At 56.5% G+C, this 12,137-nt stretch overlaps 1 protein-coding gene across 1 annotated transcript in view; it reads left to right on the top strand.

The window, feature by feature from the left end:
* The window catches only part of TSNARE1 (t-SNARE domain containing 1), a 123,382-nt gene that overhangs the window by 33,809 nt on the left and 77,436 nt on the right, over positions 1 to 12,137 (top strand). The window contains exon 2 of the mRNA XM_087447388.1: positions 6,800 to 6,925. Within this exon, the coding sequence (XP_087303514.1) occupies positions 6,838 to 6,925 (88 nt within the window). The 5' untranslated portion in view covers positions 6,800 to 6,837. The remainder of the gene's footprint in view (positions 1 to 6,799; positions 6,926 to 12,137) is intronic.

The raw sequence follows: 12,137 nt of genomic DNA on the forward strand, positions 1-12,137 counted from the left end.
GCACAGCCCCTCCCAGCTGCAGGCACTGGGGGCTCCCTTGTACCTCGTTCATTTTCTCCTCTTTAACTTGGCGGTTTCATTTTGCCCTAGAAAATGGATTTCCCCCAAAAGGCAGGCTGTGGGGAGCAGCGGGTCACATACCTCGAGGTCAGTCCTTTTCCTGGTGGGGTGGGGTCAGGCTGCCGTAGACCGAGGGTCTGGGCAGTCTGCTGTGGGGTTCGAGGCCATCGTCAGGCTGACACTGATCTGTGATCGTCCAGGCCTTGCCCTGTCTGCCCCCTGGCCCCATCAATCCCTGCTCCCTCTCTTTTTCTAGCAGTGTCTTTGCAGCCGAAGGCTGGGTTAGGGTCGAGTGAACACAGCGTCCGAGGCCTGGCTGTTGGAGCCTGGGCCTCAGGCTCAGGGAGTTAAACTCCGCTGTGTCACTGTCTTGTTCCCTGGAGGGCGGGGGATAGAGGCCACCCCAGGGTTTCACCCCCAGGGTCCTGTGTGGGCACGTGGGAGGCCATGGAAGGCCAGGGGTCGCGTCTACAGAGGGCCCGGCACACAGTAGGTGTGTTGGGCCCTCCTGCCCTCTTCCTCTGTGCCCTCCTCCTGCTCTGGGTTTCAGGTGAATCTTGCAGGGTCCTGGGTCACCTTGGGCCTGCAGGAGGCTGAGGGCAGGAGGAAAGAGGGAGAATGGGTCCTGCTCCCTCCTCTTCACCGCCCCCCCCGCCCCCCGGCCTCCCCTGGGGCCCTCACTCCCGGTGGGGCCTCACTGCCTCCCGGGAGGTGGTGCTGCTTCCTGCTGTCACTCCCCTCCGCTGCACCCTGGTAGTGCCCTGGCTGGTGGCTCAGACTCGGGGGTCATGCTGTGTTAGCGCCTTCCTGCTTGACTCACAGGGGCTTTCTGTACCTGGGCGCGTCCAGTCGGCAGCAAGCATCGTGCCCCTTCCTGGTCTGTTCCTAGCTGGAGCGCGAGGCCTCCGCGGGTGGGCTGGGACTGTCTAGCTCTGCCCCATGTCCCCGCCGCGTTGTGGTCAGAGGCTCAAGACTGGGCGCCTGAAGGCGGACTGATTTAGGCCTCGCTCCAATTGCTGAGGGTGGGACGGCTGCCCTGCTTTGTGGGTGAGAAAACTGAGGACCAGAGACGTACAGCAAGCGGTGCAGGCCCTGCCTGTAAAGGACCTGCTTTCCATCCCTGCTGGACCTCTCCAGCTTCATGAGGGCTTCTTGTCTGCTGCCCTACTTGGCCCTTGTCTTGGAGGTTCCCTGCCTCTGAGAGCCCCAGGCCTGCAGAAGAAAGCTGCAGGCAGAGGTCATGTCCTGCTTGGAGCCCATCCGGGGCAGAATCAGCCCTGTCGCAGCCCTGGCGCCCGCCCTGGAGCCCAGGTCATTGGCCCCCAGCCTGGAGCTGTGTCCGGGTGCTCCCTCTGGCCTGGCGTCCAGTGGTGTCCTGCTGGTGGACTGCTCTCTCTTCCTGGGCCTGGGGGCTTTGTCCTGGGGCAGGTCTGCATTGCTGGGGCGTTCCCTGGCACCCCCACTTCCTCTGGTGCCCTATAAACAGGATCTGGGCAGTGCAAGGACAGATGGCTCCCTCGGGCTGCTGGAGCACGGGGGTGGTGGCTGGGGAAGAGCCTGGCGCCAGCCCAGGGGCACAAGGCCGGAGGAGGCTGGCGGGCCTGGTGGGCGGTCACGGAAGCCGCTCCGTGGGAGGCCTCCTTGGGAGCAGGCATTGTTCCTGTGGTCTCTGTGCAGCAGCTTTGAGGCAGCCTGGTGCCCTTCCTGGGCACTACAGTCCGTCAGCATCCACTCAGCCCTCCGGCCTGGCCCTGCCACAGCTTCCGCCCGCTGGCCGGGCTGCCAGCAGCTCCTGCAGCCTTTGTCCAGCCGCTCCCTCCCTCGTCCCTTGTCTGGCCCTGCCGTTGCCCACTGCCTGCCCTCGCCAGGTGGGACAGTTGAGAAGTCGGGGCATGAACTGACTGCGGGTGGGTGAGCAGGAGCCACGGGGAGGAAGCTGAGGGCACAGCCTGGGACAGGGCATGTGGGGCGCCTGGGGTTTGGGTTGGCAGCTGAGCGCCCCACAGCCCCTCATCATCTCCCAGCAGTGGGGGATGGGCCCGCTGGATTCCAGGTCCCCCAGGGGCTCGAGGCCCAGAGCAGCTGGCAGAGGACACATGCTGGCATTTCGTGTTCCTGGACTAGCGTCCTCCAGCTGGGGTGATTCTGTGGCTCAGGCAGTGGGACGGCCTTCATCTCCCAGTCCGCTGAGCAAACAGAGGTGGTACATGGTACACGTTCCAGGGCGCAGCGGAATGAGCTTGCCAGTCAGAGGAGGTGGCAGGCTGGGGATCTTGCCTCTTCCTGCCTTCACAGACTGACTGTTCATTACCCTTCACTTGCCTGGACAGAGCAGAGGGCAGCCTGTGGGCCTGCCTTGCCCTCACAGGTGCTGTTGGCTGGGCTCCTCAGTCCCTTCCAGCTGCCCCACCTGTGGCTGGGTGCACTGTGGGCTCTTGGGCAGGGAGGCACCTAGTGCTGCCCACCAGCCTCTGTCATGTCCTCCATTTGGCCATGGGTCTCTTCTGTGCCCTTGCTGCCCCTCCCTGCCTCTCTCCCTTCAACCTGCGGCTTGGCCAGTTCCTTCCTGCACCTGGTTCAGATCCCGCTGGAGCTGCTTCCTCTGGGGAGGTGCCAGACCCACCCAGTCTGGCCATGCCCCCTGAGGTCTCTGCAAGTCCCGCCAGAGCCCTTGTCACGGGGTATTCCTGCTGACTCCCACTAAATTTTCAGGTTCCTGAGGCTGGGGCCAGGCACCCCTTGTCTGGTTGGACACAGCGCCCGGCGCGCACTGGGTGCTCGGGGCGTATCTGTGGGGCTGGGCCGAGTCCTCCTGGGTCCCTGCGCTGGCCTGGGGCCCGCATGGCCACCGGGACGACGAGGGTGGTTCTCTGGGCCGCCTTCCAGAGATGCGGGGAGCGCGGAGCCGGCACCTGGATCTCGTCTGCTCAGGGCCAACTCCCGCAGCCCGCCGCTGCTTCCAGACTGATCTGTGTAGATGATGATTTGCTTGGAATTTTACAAGTTAAGCTTTAATATTTTAAATTATACATGCATAAAGTTTAGAGAGTAAATGAGTTCTCCATGGTTGATTAAGAACAAACACCCCTCGCGGCCCCTCCTCCCTCTCCCCAGAGCCAGCTACTTCCCATTCCTCCAGCAGGTCTCTGGGCGCTTCTCTCTTCTCTGAACAGCAGGCTCCTACCGCTACGTCAGGATTCTTTTCGATGTTTAGACAGTATTTATTGACTTGCAAGATGAGGATTGAAGTCTCTGTCCACACGTGTGTTCTCACTCTCACCCCCTCGTGTACACACGTGTGAACACACACAAATTGTGCACATTCTCGAGCATGCAAACATGCATGTGCACACCTCACACGCACCCGACCCTTGCACATGTGCACGTGCTACCTACCCTTCTCCTCCCCCTCAGTTTTGTGTGGTCTCACGCTCTCGGATGGGGAGGACTTTCCTCATCCTGCTGTGGGCTGCAGAGGCCTGAGCCCTGGGGAATGGGGTTGTTCTTCGTTTGCCGCCCGACTTGTTTCCCCGGAGTTCTAGTTGTCTTCCTTTGCTTGTGTCGTGTTTTACAGACTTTTCAGCCACTTAACCCGAAGCCTCCTCCAGATTTCGCAGTCTTACCTTCCTTCACCTCAACAGCCTGTCGTTTTATCTTCCTGAGGAAGTCCATCTGGAACCTTCTGCTGGCCCCCGTGAGCCGGTTGCCCTCCTGGCCTGGGCACAGTTTCTGCCCTGGGTCTCCCTCCATTCCTGTTGGGAGATCCTTCACCTTCCTCCTGCCTTCCTAGATCATCCCCCGTGGATGGAGCATGTCCTGGAGCCTCTCCAAGGAAAGGGGCAGGAGGGGACTGTTCTGAGCCCCATGTCTGGAAGTGTCTTCCCGCACCCTCATTCCAGAGAGTTCTCCTTCCATGCTGGAGCCACCCTCGCTCAGACCATCGTGGTTTCTGATTCTGCACATGTTTGTCTGGCACTGTCCTTGTCCCGTGTCCTGAGGGCTTGCAGGCGTGGGGGGCTGACCCTGGGCCAGGTCGGGCCTGTCCTGGCTGTGCGTTTCCTGGGCCTGTCTCAGTGTGCTCAGTTCTGGGTATTTCCCTTGCCTTCTGTTTCTCACAGCTCCCTCCCTTGGTTTTCTCTGTCCCGTCACTCAGATGTGGGAGCTCCTGGGCCCATCCTGTGGTTGTCACTCCTGTGTTCTCTGTCTTGGTGTTTTACCCTCTGGGAGACTTCTTCAGCTCCATCTCCTGCCCTTTCTACTGAGCTCTTCGTTTCTGCTCCTGTGTTTTAATTTCTCAGTGCTCTTCAGCGCTAAAAGTCTTTTGATAGCATCCTATTCCAGTTTCGGAGCAACACCTCTTTTCTCCGGGGGCAGCAGCAAGGGGCTATGTGGGTTTGTCCCTTGGAGGGGCAGCGCAGTGAGGACACAGGCGCTGGAGCCGGACTGCCCCATCCGAAACCCTTCTCCGCCCGCTACCCACTGTGTGTCCTTGGGCAAGTCACCCACCTCTCTGTGCCCGTGTCCTCGTCTGTGAAGTGAGGTCACAGTGGGGCTTCCTCAGGTTGTCGTGAGGATGAATGAGTGAACCTGCGCCCCGCGCTGAGAGGAGCGTGGGCCGTGCCCGCTGGCCTGTGAGAGCCCGTCCTTACTACTTACATGGTTTCCCCTCGGGTGGTGCTCTTGCCTCCATGCTGGGTTGTCTGTGGGTCCTGGGCTCCTCTTCCACACCACTTGTCTCCCCAGATGTGGACCAGGCCTGTCAGGCGCTAGTGAGTGTTCCTTGTGCCGAGACCGCTCGCCTCCAGGTCAGCGTAGGGCCCTGTATCCTGTGTCCCCTGCCTCCTCTCTCCCTACCGGGCTTTTCACCCTTCCCTCGCCTGCTCATCTCCCCTCAGGAGCGTTGGGACAGTGGAGGGAGGCCCAGACGGTGGAGGGAGGTCCAGACGGTGGAGGGAGGTCCAGATGTGGAGGGAGGTCCAGTGGCGACTTGGGCAGGCATCTGGGATGTGGCCTGAGGGACCCATGGAAAAGAAAACTGATTCTGACAGGGATTCTCAGCTGTGCTCTGAGGACCCCTGGGGGTCCCTGAGTCCTTTCCAGGGGTCCCCGATGTCCTCCCTCTGCCAACCACCCCTGTGTGGGGCCAGATTCCTTTACCTGCTCCAACCAGAGCAGTGTGTTGCAACAGCTGTGCTGGAGGCAGGCCGAGGACCCAGCATGTCTCTGCAGCCCGCCCGGAGACTTACCACGTGTCAGAGTCTCCCGCCATTCTCACTGAGTTGTTTTGTTTGGGAAAGTGTCGTTATTTTTCATAAAGATATGTTATTTATGTTAACAAGTAATGGGCTTCCTATTGTTATTTAAAAATGAATAAGTATTTTTTAAAAACTTCATTTTAATTTTTAGGTACAATAAATATCAATAGGTATAATCCCCATAAACCAAAGTTCTTTGGGATCCTCCCTAGTTCTTAGCTGTAGAAGGGTCCTGAGACGGAGATGTCTGGGGCCCCCAGGGCCAGATGGCCTCGTGGTGCTGCCCTGCCCTGGACGGCCGATGGCACAGGCACGGCGGGAGTGATCAAGGCTGGGCATCCTGTGCTGCGGGGAGCAGGGTCCCGGAGGCTCCCCCGACCCTGGGAATGTGGGCCTGCTTCTCGCCCCCTGTATGCTCAATGTGGTCACGGTCCCACCTTCCTGTGTGGGGTTTTGTGTGGGTGAGCTGAGCAGGCTGTAAAGTGCAGAGAAGCCAGCCTGGCCTGGACGGCGCTCTGTAAGCTGTGCCAACGTCTTAGGATGTGGCAGGCCAGACAAAGATGCTGGACAAGCCTCCGCATGCACACGGGTCACAGGCCCTCCATGTGACACACGGTCACTCAGAACACTGGGTGTGTCTGGAGGGTCCCCTGAAAGGGCTGTAGTGACACTGGAGGGTCACAGGTGGCAGTCTTCAGGCTGGAGAGGCCCCACGGCCATCCTGGAGCTGCTGTTCCCAGGGGAGCAGATGGGCGGGCAGGGTGCTGAGCCACCCCAGGGATGCCGGCATGGTGCGCAGGAGCCCATACAGCCAGTTGTGTATTGAGGACTTACTGTTTGTTGCCCCTGTTCTGAGGACTTCGTGTGTGTCTGTTTACTTCTCTCCACAGCTCTGAGGGGCAGGGCCCTCTATTATACTCCTTTTGCAGATGAGAAAACTGAGGCCCAGAGAGGGCCAGTGGGTTGTCCCGAATGGCATAGGTAGCAAGTGGCCAAGGCGGGTTCAGCCCAGGCAGCCAGCCCCCAGCCCTCCTACTATCCTGTGTGGCTCAGGAGGACAGAGCTGGAGACAGAGGGTGGGCAGCGGCCATGAGCCCGTGGGTCCCAGAGCAGTGCTTGGTTCCCGTGGTGCCCTGGGTACCAATGTACGTGTGGCAGGAACCCGGTGGTCTCAGAAGCTGGGGGGGCTTGCTCACGGGAGAGCAGGGGAGCTGGGGCTCCGGTTGGGACCACTGTGGTTTTTGAGAGGGGTCCCTGCAGGGAGGCACCCTTCACAGTGTCCCCACGCCGGGCCAGTGGCACCAGATGGCACCTGGAAGGGGCTGGGAGGAGCCTGGCTGAGCTGAGATCTGTGCCCCAGGCTGCCTGGGGGGAGGATGCGGGGACCCAGGCTCGTGGCTGGGTGGGCAGGGCCCGGGTGCACCCTGAATCTGAGTGCTAACCCCTCCCTCCTCCCTCCCTGCCCTGATTTTTGTTTCTTCCAGCTCTGTGGGAAGGCGGTGGCCCTGCCTTCGGTGAGAAGATGTCCTATGGATCCATCGCTGGCAGTGGTGGCCTGGGGAGCCGCAGCCCTTTCGGGGGACCCTCCAGACAAGGCTATCAGCCCCTTGGTAATGACAGCGGCTGGCAGTGTGGGCAGGGGAGGTAGGGGGATGGCAATGGGCGGGCCTCCGCTGTGTCGTGTGGTGGCCGTAGGTGGGTTCTGTCCCTTTGACCAGTACTGCTTGTGACCTGAGACCAGGGGTGACGCTGGCCCCAGACCGGGTCAGGGCTGTTGGTGTGGGGCTGAGTCGACACCAGGAGAGAACAGACCAGGAGAGGCTGCCCTGCTGCGGGGGCAGACCTGGTGTCCCCCGTGGTTCTGGCCCTGAGCTGGTCTGCTGGTGCTTGGGGCACTTGGCGGGGCCAAGTGGATGAATAATCTGGTCTGGTGTTCTAAGGACAGTGTGGAGCAGGTGTTATTTTTCACAGCGTGCGGAGGAGGAAACTGAGGACCGTGGGGGTGATAAATGACGTCCTGGGGCTATGCAGCTGGTGCAGGCGAGCAGGGCTACGTTCCGGATATTTCTGAGTGCACAGCCCTGCTCTGTTCACTTCGCTGAGTATGTAAGGCCCGCAGGCTGACCCCGTGTGTGCCCTGTGGTCTCTGAGTGCTGCTGTCTACCTGCCTTGCCCCTCCCCTGTGCTCCCTTCCGTCCGGAAGGCGGCCCCTGCTCCAGATGGGAGACCCGTTAGACCACGTCTCTGCCTGCGGGTCTCTCCTCTGGCCCCCAGCATCTGGTCAGAGCAGCCTCCGTGAGCAGCTGTCTGGGAGTGGGGAAGGGGATGGAATGGGGGTCCCCGATGTCTTTGCTTGTGTCTGCAGACTGCACTTGCCCTGCCCTAGCTGCTGCCAGAGCCTTGGGCCCCCGCTGGGTGGTGGCTCCCTGTCCCCTGGGGTTTTCCCCAGGGTGGGCCCGAGTTTCTTCCCTTGCAGCTTCTCCCTGTCTCTTGTCCGGGCTTTGGTTCCCAGGGGTGCCTGTTCACGGAAGCAGGCCGGGCGCGGGGCCGTTGCTGGCTCCTTGGCAGCCCCCCTCGCACAGGGGAAGCAGCACGCACGTGGGCAGGCGGGCGGCCGGCCTCTGAGTCATCGGTGCTGGGGTGAGGACCGCAGCAGGGAAGGCATGAGTCCACATAGTCATCCCTGTGGCTGCCTTTCACGCGGCCTCTCTCCTCATCACTTGGCACATTGCCGCTGACCGCTCCCAGGGCCAGGCCCAGTGCTTGGTGGTGGGACACTGTCCTCTAGACCAGTCCCATCCCGTCCCCCTCTCTTTGTCCTTCATTTTAGCTGGGAACGCTGGTCTGGTCTCCCACTCCGGCCTCACTCTCCTTCCTGCCTGGAACGTTTATCCAGGTGGCCTCTAGGTGTTGTGGGTGCGGTGGGGGAAAATGGCACCCTTGCTCCATCAGGGAGAAGTTCTGGAGTCATCTCACGTGGGTGCTAGGAAGGACATGAGGGAGGATGGAGGGTAGGACTGACCGGGCGGGAGGGTTGGGGTCTGTCAGCCGAGGTGGTGAGGGAGGACCACTTGGATGCAACCTGGGGAGGAGGCAGCCCCGGGGTCCTGAATGGGCCTGTCCTGTTGAGAAACAGCGTGCCTGGGTAGACAGGCAGGTGGGCCAGGCCAGTGTGGCTGTGCGGTCCTGGTCACCTGTGCTCCTGTCCCCGTGCAAAGGGGAGCCATCAGACGGGTGTCAGCAGGGGATGGTGTGAGCTGCGTAATTGACTATGTTCTCTGGGATGTCGGGTACATACAAGACTGTGTGCGTGTTTGTGTGTAGAGTTTAAATATCGCGGCTTAAGGACCAATGGCAGCCCCCAGGTCACTGCACCCCTCCCCGTCCCACCCCCTCCTCGCCCTGCAGTGTGCCTTCCTTGCCTCCTTGTCTCTCTGTGGTGTCACCCTCCTGTCTGTATCCCAGGACAGAACCGTGCCGAGTGTGCGTGGCGTGGAACTCAGTGTAACGGAGCCGTGTGATTGTGTTACTCCTCAGCTCACTAGTTTTCCTCCTGAGTCAGTGATGTCGCGCGTAGCTGTCCCCTTCCGTGTCCCTGCTCCACGGCGTCTGGTTGTGTGAGCGCTGTGGCATCTGTACCCAGTGCCCGTGCGAGGACAGTCAGGGCGTCTGTCTGGGGCCCTCGCACGGCAGTGCACCCAGGGGTGCTGGTGGCTGTGTGACCCCTCTCCGTCTGGAGCGCTGGCCCTCTGCTCCATCCTCGTGGGCGCCGGCCGCGGTCTGGGGCATGGAGGGCCCCTCTGGTCCCCATTTCCGTTTCTCCGGTGGCTGATGGGGCGCGTCGTGTTTCGTATGTTGGTTGGGCATTTGAGTCTCTTCTCCGGTTAACTCGCCGTTCCCTCTTGGGTTGCCTTGTTCTTCCTGACAAGTGAGTTTTCCTCACGTGTCGTGGAGGGGAACCGTTGCCGGGCGTGCCATACCTTCCCCCGGTTTGCGCTTGCTGTGCCTCGTGGCGCCTGCAGAGGACCAGCAGTTCACCATTATGATGCCCCTGAGTTTATCACTCGTTCTGTTGTGGTTTACGTTCTTCTGTTTAGTTTAATAAATTCTACCACACTATAATGAGGATTTTACCTTTACTTTCTTCTGAAGCTTATATGATTTGTTTTTCAAACTCTGTCTTTTAATCACCTGGACTGATTTTGTTTATGGTGTGCGGTGGGGTGGAGAGGGTGGGACCCTAATCTCATTTTTCTCTATTTGAATAACAGATTCCCCTGGGACTATTTATTGAAACTCCCATCCCTTTCTACAGATGTGCAGTGCCAGCTCTGTGATAAATGAAGTTTCCAGAGGGGTTCTCTTGGTCAATTTTCTCTTCCTCTGCAAAAATCCGTCTTAATTTTCCTAGAATTATTGTAATTTTTGATGTTTTTAAGGCAAGTTGCTCCACTTACCTTTCCTCAGAAATATCTTGGGTAACTTTGGACTTTTGTTGTTGAACATAGATTTTAGAATCCCTTGTCAAACTTGGAGTTTTGGCTGGAATTGCTTTGCATCTACTGTGTTAATGTGGTGGAAATTGGCATCGTTATCATTCTCAGTCTTCCAATCCACGATCATGTATGTTTTTCTATTTATTAGAACATCTTTAATGTCTTTCAATAGAGTTTTATGATTTTTTCCATAAAGATCTTATATATCTTTTATTAAATTAGTTTTAACAAAATAAAAACATTTTTTGCTGCCAAGTGGTACCATTCTGAATATTACATGTTCCAAATAGTTGTTGCTGGTGTTTGCACACACAATTGGTGTTTTTTTTTTTTTTTCGCTGAGGAAGATTGGCCCTGAGCTAACATTTGTGCCAGTCTTCCTCTCCTTTATATGTGGGTCACTGCCACAGCATGGCTTGACGAGTGGTGTGCAGGTCTGCGCCTGGGATCTGAACCTGTGAACCCCGGGCTGCCGAAGTGGAGCGTGCAAACTTAATCATTATGCCACCGGGCTGGCCCCCACAGTTGATTTTTTAAAAAACAAAGTCCAGAGATTTAACTTTTAAATGTCTTTTTTTTTTAACTTTCTAAGTGTAGAAACTTGCAAACATAGAAAAGCAGACACAGTGATGTAATGAACCCCCGTGCGCGCATACTTGGCTTCATCAGGTATCTGCTCGTGGCCAGTCCACCCTCACCTGTGCCCTTGGGGCCTGCCCCCCCCCCGCCCCGCCCTGTGTCATTTTGAGGGAAGTCCCAGACATCAGCACATCTCATGTTAATGTTCCAGTGTCTCTCTGAGCGGGACTCATATGTATGAATTATGTAGCTGAATTCCGTAACAACACCGAACATGTAGCAGCAGTGTCCCCCATGCAGATCTTCAGTTGCTCACAGATGCCCAGTGTGTCCTCAGCTGGTTGTTTGAAGCAGGTCCTGCTGAGAGCCACATACTGCAGTTGATTGACAGGCCTTTGGAGTCTTTTCTGGTCTCGAGATTCTCCTCTATCTTTTTGGTTTTTTTTCCTTTGAAGTTTATTTCTTGAAGAAACCAGGTTTTTCCTCTGCAATGTATTGACTTTTGTCCACTGACTTTATCTGCTGCCATTTTGCTGAGCTCTTTTTATTATGTAATAATTTGTGGGATTTTGAGTTTTCTGTATAGATGAACGGTATCATTTGTGGATAATGACATTTTTTTTTCCCTTCTTTTGCAATGCTTTCACCTTTTATTTCCTTTTCCTGCGTTCCTGAGCTGGTGGAACCTCTAGTCTGAACTTGACTGGAAATGGTGATGATAGTCTGTGTGAGGTTTTGGAAGAATAGGGCTGTATATTCCTTAAATGTTTCTGGGATTTTGCTGTAAAACCATCTGGGCCCAGTGTTTTCTTTGTGGAAAGCATTTTGACTACCAGATAATTTCTCCACTTGTAAAAACTCCTCAGGCTCTCTATTTCTTCTTGTGTCAGTTTTGTGAAATTGTCTTTTTCTGGGCCTGTGTCTGCTTCATCCAAATGTTCAAACTTATTGAATAGAACGGTGCAAGTAGCCTCCTGTTGGCAAGTATCACACTGGGCAGCATCATGTGTGGTTAAGGGCACGGCTCGGAAAGCGGCGGCCTTGGTGCCGTCCCCACCTTCTCTGCCGCTAGCTAGCTGTGCCCGCCCCCTGACAGCGGTGGAGAGCAGAGGACCAGTGGGCGTGGGGCCGGCGGGATGAGTCGCCGGAGTGAGGCCCTCGGGCTGAGCGCCCTCAGTCAGGGCTGCACGCAGCTGCTGTTTCGGCGGCTGCTGTTTATTAACTTTGGCGGTATCTGAATCACATCCCCTTTTTATTCCTAATATTGTTTGTACCTCCCTGTTTTCTTCTGTTTTGATCAATATTGACAGAGCCTTGGCAATTTTATAAGCCTCTCCAAAGAACTGGCTTTTGACTTGCTTGATCCCTTCTCTTATGTGCTGGTTTTAAATGTGATTGATTTCTGCTCACGGTTTTATTATTTTCTTCCTTCTTTCTTTGAGTTGATGCTGCTGTATTTTTCTGACTCCTAAGTTGCTGTTTACTCATTCATATTCAGTTTTTATTCTTTTTTAATAAAAGCATTTAAGATTGTGTCCAAATAATCACTGTTTTAGTTGAATATCACACATTTAAAAATATATAGTATTTTTAATTCTTATTTAGTTGTAAATATTTTTGTATTTCCCTTATGATTTCTTCTTTGACCCAGAACGTTAGAATTGTATTTCATCATTTCCAAACGTGTGCATTTTTTCCTAATGGTCTTTTAAAATGATTTCTGATGTAATTGCCTCTCTGTCGGAAA

Source organism: Ceratotherium simum, chromosome 23 (genome assembly GCF_057802395.1).
Source record: "Ceratotherium simum simum isolate JZ-2026a chromosome 23, ASM5780239v1, whole genome shotgun sequence".
NCBI classification, from domain to species: domain Eukaryota; kingdom Metazoa; phylum Chordata; class Mammalia; order Perissodactyla; family Rhinocerotidae; genus Ceratotherium; species Ceratotherium simum.